Source organism: Barbus barbus (assembly GCF_936440315.1).
Source record: "Barbus barbus genome assembly, chromosome: 38".
Lineage (NCBI taxonomy): Eukaryota > Metazoa > Chordata > Actinopteri > Cypriniformes > Cyprinidae > Barbus > Barbus barbus.
Genome location: NC_136716.1, coordinates 659,293 through 685,394, shown reverse-complemented (window position 1 = coordinate 685,394; position 26,102 = coordinate 659,293). Strand labels below are relative to the sequence as shown.

At 35.0% G+C, this 26,102-nt stretch overlaps 3 protein-coding genes across 4 annotated transcripts; all 3 read right to left on the bottom strand.

Annotated features, from left to right (window-relative positions):
• Positions 1-3,441: 3,441 nt before the first annotated feature.
• Positions 3,442-21,265, bottom strand: LOC306858097 (inactive all-trans-retinol 13,14-reductase; the record flags this gene model as incomplete). Its single annotated transcript, XM_079398494.1, has 13 exons — positions 3,442-3,676; positions 4,656-4,821; positions 6,112-6,271; positions 7,147-7,313; positions 7,936-8,045; positions 10,243-10,381; positions 10,465-10,584; positions 11,362-11,559; positions 12,657-12,852; positions 13,323-13,564; positions 14,571-14,705; positions 18,975-19,022; positions 21,109-21,265. The coding sequence occupies 13 exons, from the start codon at positions 21,263-21,265 to the stop codon at positions 3,442-3,444; spliced, it is 2,073 nt and encodes a 690-aa protein (XP_079254620.1).
• On the bottom strand, positions 15,061-18,978 carry LOC306857319 (uncharacterized protein). Of its 2 annotated transcripts, XM_079397215.1 has the most exons (4): positions 18,616-18,978; positions 17,433-17,588; positions 17,202-17,297; positions 15,061-16,152 (listed from the first exon to the last, which is right to left on the bottom strand). In XM_079397215.1, the coding sequence occupies exons 2-4, from the start codon at positions 17,487-17,489 to the stop codon at positions 15,991-15,993; spliced, it is 315 nt and encodes a 104-aa protein (XP_079253341.1). In that variant the 5' UTR covers positions 17,490-17,588; positions 18,616-18,978; the 3' UTR covers positions 15,061-15,990. The 2 variants fall into 2 exon arrangements, with proteins under 2 accessions (XP_079253341.1, XP_079253342.1); XM_079397216.1 differs by having other exon boundaries at positions 17,433-18,978.
• A 1,468-nt stretch (positions 21,266-22,733) lies between the features above and the next one.
• On the bottom strand, positions 22,734-25,746 carry gngt2b (guanine nucleotide binding protein (G protein), gamma transducing activity polypeptide 2b). Its single transcript, XM_079397702.1, has 3 exons — positions 25,652-25,746; positions 24,571-24,659; positions 22,734-24,211 (listed from the first exon to the last, which is right to left on the bottom strand). Exons 2-3 carry the CDS (start codon positions 24,652-24,654, stop codon positions 24,086-24,088), a joined length of 210 nt encoding a protein of 69 aa, XP_079253828.1. The 5' UTR covers positions 24,655-24,659; positions 25,652-25,746; the 3' UTR covers positions 22,734-24,085.
• Between the last annotated feature and the right edge of the window lie 356 nt (positions 25,747-26,102).

Here is a 26,102-nt window from a genome sequence, read left to right as displayed (position 1 = left end):
TCCCATTTTCCTATTTTCAGGGAAGAGGGTGATTATAGTTAAAAAAAAAAAAAATAATAATTTTTGTTATTCACAATAATATATATATATATATATATATATATATATATATATATATATATATATATATGAAATAAAATGTATTTAAAAAAAGCACATTTTATTTTAGCTAGTCGCCATTGCCAAATCTGATGTTCTAAAATAACTCAAATTTATTTATATAAATGCTTTTATTAACTAGCATTAAGAAAGATTAAATAATGTATCAAATGTATTGCTCATTGTTAGTTAAACATATTAAATAATATTAAATATAGTTGTAAAGTGTTTCCAGAAATACCTTTAGGAAAAAAAAAAAAAAATCTTTAAAAACACTAAAAAAACAATAACTCCCTCCTTGCATTCCTATTTAAATAATAATAAAAAATGAATTTTATTTTTATATTTTAACCTTAATTTTAGTTAAAATTTTAGTAATTTTATTGTGTGTTTTTAATAGTTTTTTTTTTTAATATGTCCATATAGTTTTTAGAATTTTTTTTATTTATTTTTTTATTTTAGCACTTCAAGTTATATTAAACACAAATGACATCTTGCTTTGCAGCTAGCTGAAATATGAAGTTATTTATTTATTTATTTATTTAAAGTAAGAATTACTTGAGAATATAATAACTCAAATTAATAAAAACTACAGACATTAAAAACTAAAAAATATGACAAAAATGCATAACAAAATTACTAAAACTTTAAATTGAAAATATAAAAATAAAGAGTAATTCAGAGTATGAATGAAAATTATAATAGTGTATCAATTATACTAAACTATCCTTGCTGCATGCAGATTGAATTTATTAAAGCCAAAGGCATGTTTTTAAGCAAATGCATCTTCAACTTCACAAGCAGCCCACAATATTCAACTGATTGCTTTGAAATGTTATTATACATACATTACTACAGTTAATAAACTGCATAAAATGAATGCTTACAATAAATGAGACATTTTTTAGACTTTGCTTCTTCTCTCTTCAGCTAAAACCAAGTTTCCTCTCGCTCCTCAGAGATCTGTGTTTGTATTTCTGGCTCGTACTCTGTGAACAGCCCACTCAGATTAGAAACAGCTGCATCTTCTGGCCTCCACACAGCAGAACACCTCTGGGGCCAAAGCCCTGCCCATGGGAGGATCTCCATACGACAGGGGCGGGGTCATCATACACAGCAGAACACCTCTGGGGCCAAAGCCCTGCCCATGGGAGGAGCTCCATACGGCAGGGGCGGGGTCATCAAACACACCAGAACACCTCTGGGGTCAAAGCCCTGCCCATGGGAGGAGCTCCATACGACAGGAGGCGGAGTCATCAAACACAGCAGAACACCTCTGGGGTCAAAGCCCTGCCCATGGGAGGATCTCCATACGGCAGGGGCGGGGTCATCAAACACAGCAGAACACCTCTGGGGCCAAAGCCCTGCCCATGGGAGGAGCTCCATACGGCAGGGGCGGGGTCATCAAACACAGCAGAACACCTCTGGGGCCAAAGCCCTGCCCATGGGAGGAGCTCCATACGGCAGGGGCGGGGTCATCAAACACAGCAGAACACCTCTGGGGCCAAAGCCCTGCCCATGGGAGGAGCTCCATACGACAGGAGGCGGAGTCATCAAACACAGCAGAACCGCTCGGGGGGCTGAAGCCCCGCCCACGGGAGGAGCTAAATACTGCCGGGGGCGGAGACATCAAACACAGCAGAACACCTCTGGGGCCAAAGCCCTGCCCATGGGAGGAGCTCCATACGGCAGGGGCGGGGTCATCAAACACAGCAGAACACCTCTGGGGCCAAAGCCCTGCCCATGGGAGGAGCTCCATACGACAGGAGGCGGAGTCATCAAACACAGCAGAACCGCTCGGGGGGCTGAAGCCCCGCCCACGGGAGGAGCTAAATACTGCCGGGGGCGGAGACATCAAACACCCTGACAAACACCCATAATTTGCTGTGATTGGCCAGTTACTACACTCAGATAGTTAAAATGATGATGGGCACAACTGTAACCAGCTGAACCCTTTGAGCTTGTTGTTTTGCTCAGTTACCATCGTCCCTTCCATTGCACGGTTACAGGCCTTTTATAGAGTGCAAACCCAAAGATTGAGACTAGTTAGGATACTTGAAACTATCAGACTAAACCTGCTGCTTGCTTTCCCAATTAAAAAAAAATATAGTAACTTTTTACAATAAGGTTCCATGTGTTAACAGTTAACAACCTAACAATGAAAAATACTTCTAAAGCATGTTTTAATCTTAGTTAATGTAGATAGAAACATTTACTAATACATTATTAAAATCAAAAGTTTAATGTATTAATGTTTTTAATGGACATGATCTAAAGTGGACAAAAAATGTATTTTAGGATTAAGAAAGATTAATTAAATAGTGTATCAAATGTATTGCTCATTAAATATATTAAATCATATTAAATATAGTTATCAAATGGAACCTTATTGTAAAGTGTTACCAAAAATACCTTTAGGGGAAAAAACAATCTTTAAAGACACTACGAAACAATAACTCTCTCTCCCTGCATTCCTATTAAAAAAAAATCGATTTTATTTTTATATTTTCACCTTAATTTTAGTTAAAGTTTTAGTAATTTTATTGTGTGCTTTTAATATTTTTTTTTTTAATATGTCTATATAGTTTTTAGAATTTTTTTAGTTATTTATTTTTTATTATATATATAACTATATATATATATATAGTTATTTTAGCACTTCAAGTTATATTAAACAAAAATGACATCTTGCTTTGCAGCTAGCTGAAATATGAAGTTTATTTATTTATTTATTATTCATTCATTCATTTATTTCAAGTAGGAACTTTATGGTTTCAGTTAACTAATAACCCTGACGTCAACCATTCGATTTTCTATTTTTCTTGTCATAGTCCAGAGTTTCTGTCTGGTTTTGCTTCTGTTTAGTTTTGAATTCAAATATTCTATATGACTATATAACACAACTGTGCTGTGATACAGACTCTGTCACGCAGTTGTGATCATCCATGAAAAGCGGTGTGATTTCGGGTCCATTATCAGATCAATCAACTGTGTTTTGGTTCTCTTAAGTGCTTCTGGTCGCTGTTCAAACAAAACTCACTTCCCCTGCATCTCAAACAAGTTCATTTCTGTGTATTCTGGCCGGTTTGAAAATGTGTAATCCAAGTCCTGAAACATCTTCATAACTCTTAGTTGTAAGACAGGAGGAGTACTTCATTTATTAACAGGCTTTTAATAATATTTGTATGAAAGATGAATGTAGTTACAGTGTTTTGAACTTCATTATGTCTGTGTCTTGCTGTAACATTTCACTTTCAGCTCTGACAAATGAACCTTAATAAAAGCTGTGTTTTTAATCGAACATAAAACATGGTTGTTAAGCCTTCAGTGCTTCGGTGTATTTCATGGCAGTATGAACGCAGGCTTACAGGAGCGGAGCGCTTCTTTGGACTCAATCACAGAGAGGGCATTCATATCCACATTCAGCCAATCTGTACAGGAATCCCGGGGGACATGTCCACTTAAACCAGGAAGTCTGAGGTTTCCCACAATTCCTTTGAGTCCTGCTGGAGCACAAATATCCACCGGGATCAAAGACGGGTTAGACGAGCTCAGGTGGGAGGTCTGCTGGAAAACACTTTAGTGAATCAAACACACCAGGTAATGTGTTGATGATACTAGTTTTACAAATCTGGAATGGAAAGTGACACTCTTTTTAAAGCTCTTTTAGGCCTTTTTCCATTGCATTGAGATTTTTACCTGGGTACTGCACAGATGATGTATTTTTGTAGGCCCAAACCCAGAAACTAGCATTTTAGCACTTCTGTGTTTACAAAAAAGGTGGTTGCTTGGAAGTATCTAAATGGGACATTAAATAACAAGCTATTCAATAGTCACTTTCACAGCCTCATTTTGTTGTTATAATCACGCTCTTGCAAACTATTATAACTCAAACTTTCAGAAATAAAGACTTAATGATAGTGACAGTAGTTCAGTTATAGCCTACATTAAGTTTTTTACTTCTGCTGCTTATATTTAGGCTTGAATTTTTTTAAAAGCTGTGTTCATTTGTGAAGATATTATGATGAACATAATGTAAGAAATGTAAGAATCATAAACCATATACTGCAGCGCTATATTGTGTAACATTTAAAGGTAAAAAAATATATATATATATTTTCTTTGATTTTATTGTTATTTTATAGATTATTAAATGTGTTCTATAGGCATGCAGTGTTTATACACTCGTATAAAAATAAAGGTGCTTCACGATGCCATAGAAGAACCTTTTTTCTAAATGGTTCCATAAAGAACCCTTAACATCTGAAGAACCTTTCTATTTCAAAAAAGGTTCTTTGTGGTGAAAGAAGGTTCTTCAGATTATAAAAAGGTAAGACAGAGATGGTTCTTTGACTGAATGCTTCTCTGTGGAACCAAAAATGCTTCTTCTATGGCATCGCTGTGAAGAACCTGTTAAGCACCTTTATTTTTAAGAGTGTATATAAAATATTAAAATCTATAACTGAATAGGTATAACAAATAACCCCAAACTAACAATTAATGGCTGATCCTCCATATTTATAAATACTTGTGTTTCTGTAGGAATATGTGTTCACTGTTGCTTCTGCTTTGCCAGTTTCTCTGCCTCCGTTGCGTTCTTCCGCTTGAGTTTCTTCTTGATGAGCAGCAGGTCGATGTAGACGGGGTAGTTGAGGACACTGGAGGCGCAGAGGAGACCCCCATGAAGCGCACCGGCGATGCCACAGCTGAAGATGTCCTGACCTGGAACACACAAACCACTTCAGATGCTCCCAGCTTTAAAGGGAATTTATATTTATATTTCTTCAAATATTAAAGAAATGGCTAAAACACATCTCTTCCATCTTTATTTGACCCTCTAACTCTAGCACTCTCTATCATAATTCTATTTTATGTTTGCTTTCTTTTTTTATTAAAACACTAGCACACTATCCGTTTCCTATCTACTTGTTTTCTTTTTAAAAAGTGTCTGCTAAATGACTAAATGTAAATGTAATATATATATATATATCGATTAATCGCATCCAAAATAAAAGTTTTTTTGCATAATATATGTGTGTGTTCTGTTTATATTTATTATGTATATATAAATACACATATATACAGTATATAGTTTTAAAATTAATATTTAATATTTATTAAAAAATGATAAAATATTTATATTTACATGTCTATATTTATATTAATATAATTTATATTATAAATAAATATGTTTAATTTATAAACATAAAATGTTTCTGAAATATATGCATGCATGTATTTGTATTTATATTTACATAATAAATATACACAGAACACACATATTATTCAAACAAAATATTTAATTTTGGATGCAATTAATTGCGATTAATCGTTTGGCAGCACTAATATATACATACATATATGTGTGTGTGTGTGTGTGTGTGTGTGCGTGTTTGTGTGTGTGTGTGTGTGTGTGTGTGTGTGTGTGTGTGTGTGTGTTTACATTGAATTAATATAATAATTACACATTTACTTTGACAGCTTCAAAAACACATTTTGTTTACACTTTACATAAAGGTCCAATTAGTTAACATTTACAAAGAGCAATACATTTGTTACAGTATTTAATAATCTTTGTTAGTATGAGTTAATAATACAGCTGTTCATTGTTAGTTCATGTCAGCTCAGGTGCTTTAAATAATAATAATACACAACGTTTGGCTTTAATAATGAGATTAACATGAAATTAAATCAATATTGAAGCTGAATAATAACACTACTGTCTTTCTACAGCTAAAATAGTATTAACTGATGAACTTTGCAACATTATATACTGTTGTTTTCTTGTTTATTACTGTGAAGCTGCTTTGAAACAACCTGAATTGTAAATAAATGTGACTTGATTTCTCAATGCTTGATGAATATTTTTCATTGTTAGTTTATAACTAATGTAGTATCAAATGAAACCTTATTGTAAAGTCTTGTATCTCTCAGATGTTTTTGCATCCCCTCTTTAACCCTTTATGGACCCCAGTATGAAAACACAACAGTATAGAGTCGGAGGAGCAGTACCTGACAAGTAAAGGTTTTTGACGGGAGTGTTGCATCGGTTTCGAGCCATGGCCTCTGCGTAGAAGCGCTCCAGATTGTGGTCAGCAGAGTAAATGGCCCCTCGGTTACAGCTGAGATAGTGCATGTTTGTCAGAGGAGTGGCGGCCTCCTGAAACACCAGCTGAAAACACACACACACGCACACACACACACACACACACACACACACACACACACGCACACACACACACACACACACACACACACACACACGCACACACAAATTCACTCACACACACACACACACACACACACACACACGCACACACGAACACTTTTTTATTAGGTTTGGGTTTATTTAGTAGTTTTTGTTGTTGTTGTTTTATGTTTTGTTTTTATTATTTTAGTTTCAGTTAACAATAATAACTCTGACTCAAATATAAGTCACAAATAAGAAAAACAGGTGATCTCAATTTCAATTCCATGTTGACATCAATACTAAGTGCCTCAAAGAAAATGTTCAGTATCTTAAACAGGTTTGACACCAAAATCCAGTGATTATCTCTTTCTCAAAAACACTTTCAGACCGGTTTACTTCTGGAAGTTGTGTAAACCAGACTGAAACTGCCAATTTAAGCTACTTTTTGTGTGCAGTCTTTAAGAGGGTCAGTGTTTGACTGTGAATTCTCCCAATTTGCATTCCAAATGTATGAATTATTGATATTTCATTAGTGACTCAAAGCAGCTGTGATTGAGATGAATGTGAATGCTAACGGATCATTTTCTCCATGTATTATAGACCTACTTGACCATGATCGGCTGTGTGGGTGGTTCATGAGCAGGAGACTAACGATATGTTTTACAAAGATGTTGTTGATAAAACATCAGCTATAATTTAATGCTTAACCTTGTAATCGTATCGCAGCGTTTAGTCAAACTTTGAATGACTAACTTCACCTACTTGACTAAAAGTAGCATTTTAGTATTAAAAAGTGACCTTTATCACTATTTTTCATGTAAAATAACACATTTTGAATCTGCATTTGAGTTTAGTACCTTGTCTCTGAGTTTTGGGAAGTGTTTGCAGGCCCAGTCAAACAGACAGCTGGCAAATCTCATCTTATAGTTGAAATAATCCTCGCCTCTTTTCCTCACTCTGGTGTCTGTCCAGTCCTCAAACCATTCATAATTCACCATGGTCAGGATGGTCATACACGACTTGCCTGGACAACGAGGAATACGTCGTTAACATGACATTATTAACAGCACAACAGAATCCTGATTTACATTCACAACTACAAAGAACAAACACAAGCTTTAAAAATGCATGAGTGTTAAAAAAAATAAATGAGTGTTTTCTTCTTGTGTGTATAGGCAATTAAATCAGTATTTATTTAAAAGGAATGAACACTTTTCTTCTGCAAAAGCACGCTAAAGTGATCAAAAGTGCCAGATTTCTATTTCAAATAAAAGCTGTTTTTTTTACTTTCTATTGATCTGTGAATCCTGGAAAATAAAATGTATCACGGTTTCCACAAAAATATTGTGCAGCACAACATTGTTCAACATTGATAATAATCAGAAATGTTTGTTGAGCAGCAAATCAGTATATTATTATGATTTCTGAAGATCATGTGACACTAAAGACTGGAGTAATGATGCTGGAAATACAGAAATACATTACAGTTGAACAAATATTCACATAGAAAACAGCCGTTTTAAATTGCAATAATATTTGACTGATTTTACTGTATATTTGATCAAATAAATGCAGCTTTGGTGAGCCTTTTGAACGGGAGTGTACAGTGAATGACTGGCATTGGTCAGCTGATGGTCAGATGTTACCTGGGTGCCGGATCTGTGATGTGGGGTCTTTGGCTGACGGGAAAGTGATGAGTGCCATGGGAATGTTCTCTGGTGCTTCGTCTTTACTCATACTGAAGAAGTCATCCATCCTACAGGTGAAAGGTGGCTTTACATTGACTGCACTTACACATGATGTGCTCACAGACACACAGTCTTTTTTTTTTTTTTTTTTTTTTTTTTTTTTTTTTTGTCGTGACGTATTGTCAAGTATGGTTACCCATACTCGAAATTGGTGCTCTGCGTTTAACCCATCCAAGTGCACACACACAGCAGTGAGTAGTGAACAAATCCACACACACACACACACACACCGTGAACACACACCCGGAGCAGTGGGCAGCCATGCTGCAGCGCCCGGGGAGCAATTGGGGGTTCGGTGCCTTGCTCAAGGGCACCTCAGTCGTGGTATTGAGGGTGGAGAGAGCGCTGGACATTCCCTCCCCCCACCTACAATTCCTGCCGGCCGGGGGCTCGAACTCGCAACCTTTCGATTACGAGTCCGACTCTCTAACCATTAGGCCACGACTTCCCCCAAAGCTTGGAGATGCTGGGGATTGAACCCAGGACCTCATACATGCGAAGGATGCGCTCTACCACTGAGCTACATCCCCTCAGTCCATCAGAAAACAACAGTAGAGTACTGGGAAGGAACTGGAAATATGTTTTCCCACAGGCAGGGAGATAAGAATTGCTTCTTGGACTGAGAGCAGAAACCCTGTCCAGACAGAAGTATGGCAGCAGGCCCAGAGAGAGAGAGAGAAGTGAGACAGACCCGAGACGCCATGCTTTAGGCAACAGCACTATCTAGTGTTTGATTGGTACAACTGCAATCTTCAATCTACTTGTTGCCTTTACTTGTCTTCCATTTATTGTTTGACTCATGTACCACACGTCATTGTTTTAGTTTTTTAAATGCATAGTATTATATTATTTTATATTATGGTGAATCTGTGTTTTTTTTGCCTTCCTTTGTGAAAAAGAAATGTTTTGAAACAATCAAGCACTTGAAATCTTAAAAGTATATTTAAAAAAAAACCTGCACTTGCAGTTACTATAACTTTAATGAAATAAAGGGCCACCTAACTGTGCTTAAAGAGAGTGACTGTTTCTTTAAAAAGTGCACGGTGTAATAATGTCAAATTCATTTTACTTTAAAGCATACATAGGTTTTAATAATATTTTGTTGTGCTTTAAAGAAGTTCACTTATTTTGATGTCTTTACTAACATACTAAAGCACACCTAAAGCAGTAGATTATCATTTTAACTGATATTACATTTAAATTTAACTTAAGTTTGAGGTACTAAATCACAACTTCATCATTACAAATGTGTAATTACAAACATATGGCATACAAGTTTCAATAGTAATGACATTAAAGTATATTTTCGTTTTACTAAAACTAAATATAAAGTACATAGAAAGATGGGTTATACTTTATTTTAAGGTGTCCTTGTTACAGTGTAACTATACATTTAAGTACTGAGTAATATTGTGCTGATACTATAGCAAATACATGCAACGTGTAAAAGGACACATTAAAATAAAGGGTTACCGAATGATGTACTAAAAATACGATTATTGCATTTGAAATTAATTTAAACTATAATATATTTTCATTTAATTGCAAATAACATGCAATCAAGTATCAAAAACACATTCAGCTCATATTTAAGTATATTCTTTTAAAGTATATTAAATGCTCTTTTTTAAAATGATGCTAAAGTGTATTTCTTTTTCACAAGTGTTTCATTCATTGTTTCACTTATTTAAGACATTACATTTTGGTTAAGAGGAAAAATTGTTATTGTTTTAGTTGGGAACGGTTCATAGGACTTACTAAATGCATGCTATTAAATTATTTTATTGAATAGTAAACAGGTATCTTGTCTTTTAAACTTTTGAAACAAATATAGATTCTACATTGTAAATGCAACAGTATGATATTGATAAAGTAGTATTGTATTGTAATAATGTATCAAAAATATGTTCAAAAATGGTTTGTTTTATTGTTTTGAATCTTCTTGTAATTGCTTTATGATATATCTGTGTTTATAATTATGTGCTAGGTAAATGTGAATGTGAATAATATAAATATAATTATTAATAATTCATGTGTTAATATTGTATGAGGGTGTGTTGTTTTATTGTTTTGATTGCTGCTATTGTTGTTTTGTGTTGTGTTTTTGGATTCTTGTGTAATAGGACCCCCTTGAAAACGAGAGGATGCATCTCAAGGGGTTTATCCCAAAGAATAAAATTAGTTGCAGTCTAGTTTGATACTGACATGGCATCCATGTCGTTGGATTTGAAGAGCCAGATGCTGGTGGGCACGATGTCTAACTCTTCCTGCGTCGCATCGAACCCCGAGAACACGAGGAACGAGGCTTTACCTGGCCTCATCATATCCAGACGACTCTGAATCTCTGAAAGATCGGAGAAGAGTGCATCTATAGTCTCTCAAGAGCAGTTACACATTGAAGATGATTTATTGCAGCACATAGTTCACCTGGTTTGACTTGTATTTCCGGAGCTAAGAGCTTCTGGAAGGTGTTGAAGATCCCACAGTTGGAGATGATGACAGGAGCACAAATCTCCACGTGCTCATCGCCTTTCTTCACCGTCACTCCTGTCCATCAAACCACGAGGCAGGTCCATCAATGCACACATACAGTGGTGGCCAAAATTACTACCACACAGTATTTACAGCAGCTAAACATGGTTTTAAATCAGTTATTTCTATCTTTTGCAAACATTCATTTTGCCATTAATTGTAATAATCCAGTGAGATTTGAGATGTGATCTGATCATCATCAGTCTGTCTGGAATGACATGAAGAAACAGAACAAACTGAGACTAAATCCAGAAGAACTGTGTCTCCAAGACGCTTCAAGAAACCTCCTGCAAAGCTACAGTGCTGTTAAAAGTTTAGGCTCTTGTGTAAAAATGCTGTAAAATGGAGATGCTGTCAAAAATAGATTTTCTTGATCAATTAACTTCTATGAACTAAATGAAATCAACATTTGGTGTGAGCATCCTTTGTGTTTAAAGCAGCTGTTGTCCTCGGTGCACTTGAGCAGAGTTTCTCAGGAGCTTTGCAGGAGGTTTCTTGAAGCGTCTTGGAGACACAGTTCTTCTGGATTTAGTCTCAGTTTGTTCTGTTTCTTCAGGTCATTCCAGACAGACTGATGATGATCAGATCAGATTTAAAAAAATCTCACTGGATTATTACAATTAATGGCTAAATGAATGTTTGGAAATGTAAACTGATATTTCCTACTGACACACTACAGCAGAAGATACAAATATCTGACTTAAAAACATTTTTAGCTGCTGAAAATACTAGTATTCTGATAATTTTGGCCACCACTGTTGTATTTATTATTGCAGTTTTAATTGGACTCACCATAAGCAGCTCCCTTCTTGTCGACCAGGATCCGGCTGACAGGAGCTCGGACCAGAACGCTACCCCCGTGTTTCTGTATGACTTTAGTGATGTGGAAGGGGATCTCACTGGCGCCTCCTTTAGGGTAATACGCACCACGCTTGAAGTGGTGCAGCATCAGAGCATTGATCATACAGCTGGAATCTTTAGGAGGCACGCCTGGAGAAAACAGCACACAAACACTTCTCTAGCCGTTATGTATTATACTGCAGCCAAATTAACTTTGCATTGATTTTTGAGTTGGAAACACTGCATTTTTCCTGAAATGAACGTGCATGGAAAGTGTCGACTTTGAAATGCGAGTTTGAAATTTATATTATGATTATGATTATATTCAATTGCAATTCTGATCATATTTAAGGGTTAAATACATCCTGAAGGGTGGTGCTGGGGAGGTGGAGGGTTTCTGATTACAGCAAACACAGAACCAAACTATTTATACGTTAAGCAGCAAGCTCATTGGCTGCCAAATCAGCAAAGGCCAATCAGCTCGCCTCATGCTGTGATGATGTCATCGTTTGCAGATTGCATTAGCGCCATCTAGAGTTTCATGACTGAACTGGATATTGGTCAGACACAAAATGTGCACTACGTTAAAGGTGTAAGTTTTAATCAGTTAATGCATGTTAACTTAATTAGAATCAAACCCATGCAGTCGTTAAGCACCATGCTGTACAGGAAAGCACACAGAAAATACTGTTTATGATATTATGTGCTGTTTAAAAAATCACGTGTTCTCATGTTATTTGTGTGTGTGAGAGACAGAGACAAGTATTAATGTTAAAGGTGTTGACCTTTTTTTGTTTATTGTTTTTCATAGTGTGGTTTTGGGGAATTGTATTTAATAAAAATCATTGAACTAGTACCCAAAATTTGAACCTAATACAAGTTCTATTTATTTATTTATTTTACACACACACAAAAAAGTAAAAAAAAAAATTATCTTAGTATTATTAATATTTTTATATTATTATTTTATATTTATTTACATTTTAAATAGTTACAATACAATTTTGTTGTAGGTTTATGCTATTTTTATCATTATTATTATTATTTAATATGCCTTAGTTTAAGTTATTTAATACAAAGTTAAAATTTGCCTTGGCAACTAGCTGAAATGAAATATGTTTCTTTCTTTCTTTCTTTCTTTCTTTCTTTCTTTCTTTCTTTCTTTCTTCCTTCTTTTTTTTTTTAGAAATGAAATCATTTCATCACATGGTGCTTTCATGGAATGCCTCATGTACAGAAAGCCTCACCGTAGAAGAAATATGAGAAGATCACATGCAAGTCCTTGTTGGTGGTTAGTCTGTTGTTCACTTCTGTGGCATTGGAGCCTGAGAGACGAAAGATGGATGAGCAGAAGTCAGCGATGCCACTTTTGAGCAGAAACAGAGCCAACCACTGTGGAATCAGCTTTAAGATGGTCAGATAAGGAATCTTCCTGGCTGTGACCTGTGGACAACACAGAGGAGAAGAGATGAGCTCTGAGACAGGAATCATGAGCTTAAGGGTTAAGAGCGCTTTTTATTTTTGTATTTTTGTTATAATTTAATTTAATTTAATTTAACTTTTAATTTAATTTAATTTAATTTACATTTTTAATTTAACTGAATTGAATTGAATTTTTAATTTCATTTCATTTACATTTTTAATTTCATTTCATTTTTATATGTAAAAATTATAGAAGTACTCAACAATATTAGATAAAACAAAGAAAAAAAATACAAACTTACATTGCATGCATTAGTGTCTGAAGGCACAGAGTAAATTTCTTAATTGTGAATATTAATTAGGTGACAACTATTTTCCAAATGATTTGCTACACAGGCAAATGAGCACAGTAGGATTGAGCACTCATTCGGTCCACCCGCTGCCAATGCAAACACCGCACCGGTTTGGTTTAGAGATATGAGATGCTCTACCTTCATGATCTTGAAGAACTCCTCCACAGCTTTGACATCATCAGGAAACTGCTTCTTCAGGTTCTGCTCCATCTCAGTCTTGCCGCTCAAGACGGCGTAGTCTCTCCGTTTCTCGCTCTCATCAATCACGATGCTGTCAAAATGCTGCGGTAGCTCCACAAACTCCAGCTGACCCTCAGTGATTTGGTCGAAAGCGACCTTCAGCAGACCGTTTTCATGCAGCTGACCGAAGTAGTGGAGTCCTTTTGACATGTAAAATTAAACAAACTCGATTTAAGGACCTACAGTAGATTTAATCTTGAGGCATCAAGAAACAATTCACCCACATAGCCTTTACCTAACTAACACGGAAGTAAAATATTGCATCACAGGTAAGTCGCATTGGTGTATAAAGCACACTTTAATTTTAAAATATAGATAAAACTAAACGGTTACAAAAGCCTAAAGGAATAGTTGACCCCAAAAATGAAGATTTATACTTCCTCAGTTTATCCGAGATGAGGATGAGTTTGTTTCTTCATCAGGTTTGTAGAAATGTGTCTCTGCATCAGTGTCTCAGCAATGGATGCTCTGCAGTGAATGGGTGCCGTCAGAATGAGAGTCCAAACAGCTGATAAAAACACCACAATAATCCACACCACTCCAGTCCATCAGTTAACATCTGGAGAACACAAAAGATGAAACTAATCCAGCATTAAGACGTTTTTAACTAAAATACGAGTCTATAATCCATAATAATGCTTCCTCCGCTGAAAAAGTGTTCTGGTCTGAATCAGGAGAGAAATCTGCAGATCAAGCAGCGTTTACAAGACAAAACAGCTCTAAACTAATATGTGGCTGGATTTTGATGAGAGACAACAGGAGATGCACTTTTTCACTGGAGGAAGAGTTATTATGGATTATGGACTCATATTTTAGGTAAAAACGTCTTAATGCTGGATTTGTTTCATCTTTTCTTTTCTCCAGATGTTAACTGATGGACTGGAGTGGTGTGGATTATTGTGATGTTTTTATCAGCTGTTTGGACTCTCATTCTGACGGCACCCATTCACTGCAGAGCATCCATTGCTGAGACACTGATGCAGAGACACATTTCTACAAACCTGATGAAGAAACAAACTCATCCTGATCTTGGATGGTCTGAGAGTGAGAACATTTTTAGCTAATTTTAGTTTTTAGGTGGACTATTTCTTTAAAATCCCCCATATGGATCAATAACCATGCTCTATGGTGAGGAACGGTACACACCCACATCAAACTCGAAGCCCTTCTCAGTGAAGGTGTGACAGCAGCCTCCGGCCACATCGTGCTGCTCCAGAACCAGGACTCTCTTCCCCGCTTTGGCCATCGTCGCTGCAGCCGTCATTCCTCCGATCCCACTGCCTATCACACTGAAAAAAATTTGGAGTAGGATTTACTTGAAAAAAGTTAGGAAAGTTTTTTCACTTAGAAAATGTGAGTAATTTCAATAGAATTCCCGAGTAAAAACTAAACACAAGGAACTGTAGCTTTAATTAGAAAATCTCAAGTAAAGTTTACTTGGAATTCCCCAGTAAATTGTATTGACTGTTTTTTATATATTTTACTTAAGTAATGCTTATAAATGTTTTGTTTTTTTACACAATAATCCTAGTTATCTTATTTAAAATTTTGAGTAACCTTTACTTTAAATATTATTTTAACATTACTTGATGTTGTTTATGTATTTAAATGGTGTTCAATAAAATAACACTGACATACATTTTACTTGAATACTTTTATTTCTGAGATTCCTTAAAGATGGGAACATGAAATACAAATAGTAAAAGTGCATCAGTTTGGTGGTTCTGGTAAATGGTGCACTATAGTGCATTTTACTCCAGTAAACTTTTTTAGAACAACCACACAGTGCATTAAAATGCATAAACATTTAAACATATAAAACAAACATTTTACAACAACCTCAGTTGCAGATATAAAAAAAAAAAAAAAAAAAAACAGTATACAGGTGCTGGTCATAAAATTAGAATATCATGAAAAAGTAGATTTATTTCAGTAATACCATTCAAAAAGTGAAACTTGTATATTAGATTCATTCATTACACACAGACTGATATATTTCAAATGTTTATTTCCTTTCATTTTGATGATTATTACTGACAACTAATGAAAGTCCCAAATTCAGTATCTCAGAAAATTAGAATATCAATTAAGACCAATGCAAAAAAAATGATTTTTATAAATGTTGGCCAACTGAAAAGTATGAACATGAAAAGTATGAGCATGTACAGCACTCAATATTTAGTTGGGGCTCCTTTGGCCTGGATTACTGCAGCAATGCGGCGTGGCATGGAGTCGATCAGTCTGTGGCACTGCTCAGGTGTTATGAGAGCCCATGTTGCTCTGATAGTGGCCTTCAGCTCTTCTGAATTGTTGGGTCTGGCGTATTGCATCTTCCTCTTCACATTACCCCATAGGTTTTCTATGGGGTTAAGGTCAGGCGAGTTTGCTGGCCAATCAAGAACGGGGATACCATGGTCCTTAAACCAGGTACTGGTAGCTTTGGCAGTGTGTGCAGGTGCCAAGTCCTGTTGGAAAATGAAATCTGCATCTCCATAAAGCTTGTCAGCAGCAGGAAGCATGAAGTGCTCTAAAACTTCCTGGTAGACGGCTGCATTGACCTTGGACCTCAGAAAACACAATGGACCAACACCAGCAGCACCTCAGTTCTCTCGATGACAATGATGACATCAGATATACTGGCATCTTCCTCTTCTGCAGATCTGCTCAGTACGATGATTTTGATGACATGACTGGAGAAGGTATCCTTAATCATGTCTCTGCTGATATCCTGTGAAATACACAAATCAGTGCAAAGTGGTTAAAATACTGTACAGTATCAATTTTTCAATTTTCCTCAATGGGTTCCTGTTCTGAGACAAACTGTCCACTAGTCTTAAGTATCTTTAGCATTTTCTGCATATTTAAACCCAATATGCAGTTTCTTCAGCAGTAACTGTATGATGTTAACATATATGTTGTGTATTGAACACAATAATGAGACTTATACACAATTATTACAGTAGATAGAATAATTTAGTGATGCTAATAAAGATAACACTGTACATTTAGAGTCAGGAGGGTGTAAACCTCTGGAAATGATAATTGGTGTAAATTGTTATGTCTTTTGGGAAACATTTGAATGGTTTCTAAAGACAATATATAAATGAAAGATAAGAAATATAAACAAAATATAAATTTACACTGGTAATCCTGTCCAAACGTTTACATACACCTGACATTTAAATGTATGGTGCTGCCTTCTTGACCATCACTGGGTGTTCTTTAAGTTTTGTAACAATGGTGTATAAGCTTTTCAATTTTCCTCAGTACGAAAACATGTATCTCAGCATCATCGTCAGTGCTTGACAGGGTTCAAATATGCAGAAAATTCTGCAAAAACAAAGATTGTGGAAGATTTCCTTGTAGACTGTTTAATGGCTCAGGAATAAAAAGAACATCTAACACATAACACAAATACAGTATATCAGTCAAACCACTACTGTCTACATCCAAAATCAAGGAAAAATAGAAATGGATGTAGCTGTGTATGTAGCCAGCTAACTGCTAGCTGCTACACTAATTATTGTATATCCATGTCTGGACCCCGCCTCCCAGTAAGACGTTAGATGACCCAAGACTTGTGCAATGATGATGCCAGGCCATGCAAGGACTTCAAACAAAGTCAGCACTAGACTATTAATTGATTATTGCTTTTTCTTTGATTTGTTTCAATTTATTGATCATTCAACATTGTGTTTCTTGTAAAGCTGCCTTGTAACATTGTACACTGTAAAAAGCACTATACAAATAAATGTGAATTTAATTGAACTGTACTACCTGGTGGTCTTCAATGAGCTCCTCAGCTGATTCTCCCAGGAAAGACAGGAGGCAGCGAATCACAACGTCTCGCCTATCTTCAAGCCTATCTTCTTGCTGTTAAAAACAGAAGTAAAATGCAGTGAACATTAAATGTGTATACATCTACATATAACAACATATTTACAGAGTCAGGAAGCAGCATATTATCGCATGAGTAATTCATAATTGTACATTATTTTTACATTTTACCTGGCTGAGTGAATCCAGCAAATGTCTAATTCTTATGCCATAAACCCCAACCTTCATCTCAAACAAAGCCAGGAGTTTTGGAGTATAGAAGTCCAGCTTTTCCAAGAATGTACGCTCCAAGGAAATTGTGGTGATTCTTCTGAATTAATTCTTGATCTAAAACAAAGAAAATAAAATGTTTATGTCAGAATTAATTTAACAATTGTAAATAAATTTATTGAACTTACTGACATGAAATACGCTTACAACTAAATTTACCTTTACAATTCATTGACTGTGGTTATGCAGTTATGTAAATTAAAAATGAATAATTTGCCAGTGTCATTCATGGCATGTATTTTGAATCATTTATCATAATCTTTTAAACTACACTAACTTTTTTACTCAAGATTAACACTCGTATGGAAACAAATTAGAATCTCCAATTGCTTGTAGATATCAACCACGTGTAAAGTGGATGTTGGTCAGTAAAAGAACATCATGAAATAAAATACAGGCTTTACAACTTCAATAAGGTTGATTGTTAAGTAATTAAGATTTATTTAAACAAGCATTTAGACTTGTGTAATTGCAAAAGTGTGCAGTACAGTCACCTTATCGATGTCTATATATAGCTATCATACCCGATAGTATAGGTAAACAATATAAATAAAGTTCAAGGTAATATTAGCCTTGTACAGTGCATTTTAAAAACTAACGTTAATCCTGTGATTAATAGCGAAAAACAGGGTGATTATTACATTTCAGCAGCTCGAACTTTTCTGGGACAGAATGCTCGAACACGACAGGGCAAAGCTTGCATGGATGTTAAAACTCATTTTTACAATAATCGTCTGACAAGATTAACGTTATATATAAAACTTAAGAAATTTGTTTTCGACAGAGATGCCGTTTGCTAATAACGGATGGTGGTGCAAATCGCAAACTCTGTCAACTATATTAACAGCTTAATTTAGTAATGATTTAACTCTGTTATACATGTGTTTAACAAAACAAAACTAAGATTACGTTTTAACGTTATCCAAAAATCTGTTAACATTGTTAACATGAACACTGTTAGCATCCGTAACTCGATAAAAAAAGAAACGGTAGGCACAAACCACTGGGACTGCAGATAGCTTAATAACTCTACACTTTTCTGCAAACATACCTCAATTAATGAATAAGCATATTAACAACTTACCGTGTTAAAATTCACATTAGCCGTCGTGAAGTCTCCCTTCCTTTCCTCTGTGCGCGCCACTTCGGACTCGGAGCCAAAGGCGCATGCGCATCAATTATTTCGCTGTATTGAGTACATTTTACTTGAGTTGTTCAGTTTTGGTGCGATTTGATTAGATGGCGAACACTAAGTAAATATTACTTAGGAGATTGTATTTAAATTTACTTATGTATTTTAGAACAATAAATGACAAAGAAACTGCAAGTAATGTATTGAATTAAACATGCCATTTTTAAGTAAAAAGACAAAATAGTATTTGTTAGTAAAACATACTTAAATAATGTTTCCATTATTTACAAAGTCAAAAAATCACTTTTTACAGTGCACAATTGCATCCAGATTCTTTGGAATCTTCTCCTTGGTAAATCCTGGAAATACATAGAAGAAGTAAATATGCATTATATGCACCCACATATTTCATAAAAATGAGCAAAAAACGTTATTCAAAACTTTAGTTAAAAAGTAATATATTTAAAATACATTTATTTCATACTAAGCATAATTCAAATCTATTAACACATTTACCGACAGATAACTCGAGACTTACTGATATTAAAATTATAATTAAACTTTATTTGGCACACTACTTGTGCACAATGCACATTTCGTTATATTACTATTACGTTATATCACTTTTGATGAGGATTGTATGATCTTTGAATAATATCAGACTTTAAATGCAAAATATTTAAAGTGCACCTGAAGTATACTAGCAATAGTTCCACTTTAGCACAGTCAAATATGCTAAGTATATCTTTAATTGTACTTCTGCACAATTAAAGTGCATTAAGTACAAAATTAGTTGACCTTAAGTATACCAGTTTAGTATACTAAAAGTACAATTGCAGGGCATTTTATTATGTATAAATATGAAAATGTATTTGTAGTATACTTAGCATAAAATAAATGTATTTGAAATACATTTAAGTATATTTATTTTTCACTAAGGTGTTTGTGCAATCTTAAGTAACATTTTACAGCAGAAACACAGTGAGTGATATGAGGAATGAACAGTCCTGATCTGGGGTAACTCCCAGCATTCTGTGCTGAAGGGCTGGTGGATTATGAAAAAGCCTGATAAGGAGCTCATATGGCCACAAAATATTACCAAATACAGCATTATCTTTCAAATAAGAGGTTGTGTGAGCTCTACAAGTGTTATCACAGTCAGCTAATCTAATTAAGATACTGGCATAGCCATTGACACACATGTTAATAGTTTTACAATAGGATTGAGCAGACTTTACATAATTAGATTACCTTCAGTGCGTATTATCTGATATGACTAATACTTCTTTCTAAAGTAATAAATGATATGCACATGCATTATTTTAACTGTGGTGTGTTATTTGATATTACATTTAAAGTTAATACATTTAAAGAAAAAAGTACTAAACTGCAACTTCATCATTACAAAGATGCGATTACAAATATATTAAAAATGAGGACATATGATTTCAACAGATATTAGTTAACCATAAATGCTTGTCAGTACATTCAGCAGTACTTTAATCATATTTCATAAACAACAGAATTATTAAACTTCATATAAAGATGTGCTTATATCCTAAGAGTGTCAAAAAAGTAAAAATGTCAACTAATTACATATGAACTATACATTTTTTTTATTTAATTGTAAATAACATGCAGTAAAGTATTTTTAATTAATATTATACCAACCAATAACATAATAATATTATTATTATTATTGGTTAAAAAAGTATGCTAATGTGTACTACTTTTATAGTGGTCTCATTACAGTATATACCATTTAAAGAATGGTCTGTTTAAAATAAAATAAAATAAAATAAAATAAAATAAAATAAAGCAAAGCACAGTTTGTGTTCAGCAGATGAAAGAAATTTACACAGGTTTGGATTTTTATAAATGCAACATTTTTGGTTCACCATAAAATCAGCAATTATTGTTTATTATAACTGTTTATTATTCATGATTTATCCATGCACTTCATTAAAAAAAAATCATGTGTCCTCATACTAGTTAATCACAAACATTAACTTCCGCTTTTTTCTGATGATGTATGCACTGACATGAGGGCGGGACAATAACCTGTCACTCACATGATGTCACAGGATTTTGCAAATGACAATGATTTTAATAACTTCTTGGACATTCTTTAAGATATTTCACTTGGATAAACATGGAGAAGAAAATGTTGCAATTTCTGTTTCATGAAGACTTGAACTATTACTTAACTTTGTTTATATACCAAGAATGCTGTGTTCTATAGGATGCTTATTTTAAACATGATGATTAAATGATGGAAGTGCATTCAGCAGAAACATGCTCATATGTTGCATTCGAAGATTAACTCACATTAGATTGTCTATTTGCTTTTAAAAGCTGCAGATTAGCAGAACAGGCTTAAAACAATCTCAGGTCATTCGGAGGTCAAAGAAGCATTTAAGCATCTAAAGAAGTCTGCAGACTCACCTTGTTTGAGCACTTTGTCTCTCTTCCTCTGGTCCAGCTCTAAAGGTCCTGCAGGTCTCACTGACTCCACTGTAAATGGACTGGGCTTTCTCAACAGATACCAGTACGTTCCCCCGGCCCAAATCAGGATGCACACCAAAAACACCAGCAGCCACATCCCGAAGAACTGACTCAAATCAGTTCAGATTTGGGATCAGAGTTTTCTTGAAAAACTAAGAGTATCGCACATAGGAAGCTTACACAGGAGTTTTAAGCTGAAGATAGACGACTGATGAAAGTCTCGTTTTATATGCAAGCAAAGAGCAAAGGTCTCAGCGAATGAGTTTGCAGTGAAGCAACACTCGAGTGTCATACGTAATCGATCGAGATAAGAGTGGTCATATTTAATACAAGCTTTAGCCCATATACAGATCCAAAGCAAACATTTATGTTTGGGAGGTAAACAATGAATAATTGGTTTACTTTGTTTCAGGCACAATGAGCCCAAGGAAGTATTTGGATACTTCAAGCATACTTAAAATGTTTTTTGAATTACAAAACAAAATATCAAACCAGTAATAATTTTTGTGTAACTAATAACATATATACTTGGATGGGTTAAATGCAGAGCACAAATCCTGAGTATGGGTCGCCATACATGGCCACACACCACTTCCTTTCCCCTTATCTGAGTGGAATAACACACACACATATATAAATATCCACTGATGAAACTCAAAGCAATCATTAAGCACCTCAGAGTAGCAAAGGAGAATTGTTACTTTATGAATGTAGAAAACATAATTTTTTATCAGTCCTGATGTGTTCAGCAAAAGGCTTTATCTCAGCTGCTTTGAGGGTTTTTTTGTATCTTGTTAAATTAAGCAAGAGTGTGGAAATTTATTCTTCAGGTTATCATAACCAGATAAGGTAATTACATCTTTGTATCTGCTCTGTGTTTATCTATATGACAGACATCTGTCGATAAGGTTTTCCAGGCCCAATTAAACTAACTACAATCAGTCTGCTTGGGTTTTACATTTAAACCTCATACACACACACACACACACACACAAACACACACACACACACACACACACACACACAGGTCACAAATCTATGTTGTAAACATCCATATCATCTTTGCATTTTTTTTTTTTTACACACTTTTCTTTTATACAGTGGGGCAAATAAGTATTTGATACACTGCCGATTTTTCAAGTTTTCCCACTAACAAAGAATGGAGAGATCTGCAATTTTCATCGTAGCTACACCTCAACTTTGAGAGATAGAATATTTTAAAAAATCCAGAAAATCACATTGTATGATTTTTGAATAATTAACTTCCATTTTATTGCATGAAATAAGTATTTGATCACCTACCAAGCAGCAAGAGTTCTGGCTCTCACAGACCTGTTAGTTTGTCTTTAAGAAGCCCTCCTATCCTCCACTCATTACCTGTATTAATTGCACCTGTTTGAACTCGTTACCTGTATAAATACTTATTTGCCCCACTGTACATTCAAATAATTTTGAAAGAATATTTTTATGGTAAAGCAATAAGCACCACATCTCAAATCAGTAATAACAGTAAATGCTCTCAGAGTGTTCTGGCATGATTCTCTCAAAGCTATGAACAAATATTTCCTTCAATTGGCTTTAATAATGTTTTCAAAACATTAGCACAAAAACATAATTTTTACATTATTCATGGAACAAATGTATAAACAAATAGTTTTCCTATAAAACTTTTAGTTGGATGTTTGTGTAATGGTTTTTAAATGTTACTATACTTTCTTCAGAACATTTTAAACTAAAGTAACATTCTCATAATATTTGCAAAACTATAAAATGGAATGTTTAAAACATTTAAAAACTGGACATATTGAATGTTCAGAGAATTATTATTTTTTTCTCCATAACTTAATTCCAACATTAGTAAATGTTCAAAGAACAAATTTTTGTTGGCAGAAAGATCACTTTCTCTGAGACTCAAACTCTGGAAACCTGAAGATTAGAGTAAAATTACCCTGCAGTTAGTGACTCAGGTTACAGTGTTTCTCAGCTGCTTAGCTTTCAGAAACTGTGTGACAAGGAAAGATTTAGTGTGGAAGCAGCTGAAAAAAGGAGCTCATGAAAGAAGAGCTTTAGGTTTTGAATTGAACTGTGTGTGTGTGTATGGTATATACAAAAATATAATATTATGGCACAGGTGTTTGCAACATAAGACAAATGTTTGCTTTTGAGATGCGTGTGTGATGATTTGTGTGTAAAGTTTTGAAAAAAGAGGCAAAGTTTTGAAAATGTGTGTAAGCAGCTGAAAAAGCCTTGTAAACAGGAGCTGGAGAGAGAGAGAGAGAGAGAGAGAGAGAGAGAGAGAGAGAGAGAGAGACGTGAGGCAGCGGTACAGAGCTGGAAAAGGAGCTTACAGGATGAAAAGCTCAATCCTGAGATGAGGATCAGAGAATGAGCTTAAGTTCTGGAAACGCAGGAAGACAGAGAGGTCTGACACCCAAACCCCGTTTGCATGGCCTCCCGAGGCTTTTTAAAATGCCAGCATCAGATGCAATTGAAAAGCATGTGAAATCTTCAGTGCCGTATTGATTTGGGGTACATTTACACATTTTAAGAAATGTCATTTTTTTTAGTCCATCTCCACCAATTGGTTTTTATCTTTCATTGCATGGGCAAAACTGAAGAATGAAAGCATGCACATTTGGAATGACATGAGGGTGAGTAAATAATGACACCACTTTAATTTTGGGGTGAACCGTGTCCCTTTAAAGTCAAATTAGGGTTCCACTCTTTCCTTTCAACCAGTAAGACATTTGGTTAAATGCTATTGAGTTTATTTTAAAAAGAGACAGGTAACATCATATCACAAGAGGTATTGAATGACATGAGAGCGTCTTCTGTGTAGTATCCAAAACTAAAGTGGTTGCTAAAAAAATAGTTTCTAGTACAAATATTGATGTTTTATACAAAATTAGCCCTGCTGCTACGTTATAATGCATCCACCCTTCTCCTTGAACGGGTTCTTGTCTTCTGGGACTCCTTTGACCAGCGGGTCTTCAGCAGACAACCCCTCAACAAACGCAATGATCTCTGGGGCTGTTGTTGAGACCTGAGAAGAAGAGTCAGGAAAGATGCTTTAAGTTTCATTGACTGCCACCGTCTTCCTCAGAATGGGACTCAAATACGTAAGCAATCAGAAATCTGTAATCTTTTAATCACACTCATGTCATTCCAAAACATAAAAGAAGATATTTTAAAGAATGTTAGTAACCAATGAGTTTCAGTTCTCTTTGACTTCCATAATATGGACGGAAATTACAATGGAAGTCAATGGGAAGCAAAACTGTTTGGTTTGAAACTGTTCTTTAGTATAATGTTCCCAGAAGATAGAGTCATACAGGTTTGGAACGACACAAGGGTGAGTAAATGATGACTGAAAGCTCATTTCTGGGAGGACTGAGCTCTCACCGCTGTTCGAGGAGTGTTCACTTCCAGCTTTAGCTGCTCCAGCTCCATCTTTAGGATGTCTTTATCTGACATGTCCCGAGCCATCCTGCCTGTCCAGAGGACATCAATCAAATATGATGCATGTGAAATTAAGCTCAATATTCAGTCTGAAAATGTCTCACATACAATGCTTGTACACTGTATAAAGAGGTAATCTAACAACATTTATCTCATAACAATCCATGAAAAACAGATAAATAGATTACATAAAGATAAGAAATTTGATTTTTTTTATTATTAAATAATGAAATTATGTATTTAGGTTGATTCAGTGGTCATATTATATTTCTGATTTGAATAAAATCTGTTTATTTTTAGGTAACCATTTTTCCGGTGTACTGTTAAAAGCACTTTATATAATTCTAAAAAGGAAAACTTAGTATGATACTAACACAAGAAAAAGCTTATAAATGCTCATAAAAACAATATGCATGGTTCCAAATGAACTTTTACACATATCAAAAAGCTGTGCATTTATAGAGAAGTTGCTGGAAACCACTTTGTAAAAAATGACTTTCCAAATTTGATAATAAAGATTATTGGCGTATGTTTTACAAGAAAATCCAATTTCAGCATTTCTGCTTATAAAAATGTCATGCGTATTGATTGTGTTTGTTTTTCGCTTCTTTGTAATTATTTGTGAAATTGACAAGCAGTTTCTAGGCAAAAATTGCTTCTACGCCAAATGATACTAAATTTTTTAAGGTAACTGGTTGCAAACATTTTATTTTAGCTACATTTAATATAAAAAAAAATGTGAAAGTTAATCAACTAAATGTGTTTATTTAAATGTAGCTAAAATAAAAAGATTGCAACCACTTACCTTAAAAAAATTTAGTACATTCAATGAATGATTTTTTATCTTTTTCAGTGATAGGATGAAAAACCTCAGGCCTGGTTGTTCCAGTAAAATAGTTGTTTCATATAATCTGACACACACACACACACACACACACACACACGCACACACACGCACGCGCACACACACACACACACACACACACACACACACACGCACGCACGCACACACTCCTCTATTTACCTGTTGAATGGGACTGGCAGCAGTCAGAGAAAAGTTGCTAGGAGATCATCAGCATCGAGGCTCCTCTCCTGTCTGTCTATGAACAGACTACGCTCTGATCTCTGGCTCTTCTCCTCTATTTCTCTCCTCCTCATGTGTGGTGGGGATTGCGCTCTGATGTCATCAATGCCCTGATCTCATTAGGCCAATCAGAGGAAATAGGACGGCCGTGAGGAGTCACCTCTAAATAACATTAAAATACTGCAGGGCTGCCATTGTGCCTCACATTATGCACTGATGGAATTACTCTGTCAACTACCATCAGTGGCTCTTAGTAAGGATCTTCAGTGTAGACAGAGCTCAGTGTGATTGGTATATCTCAGGCAATAAGCACAGCATTGGTTGAAGGAGTAAATATTCATTTCTGGAGAGAAATGTTCTGTGAGAGACACTGAAGAAGTCCTCAGACGGC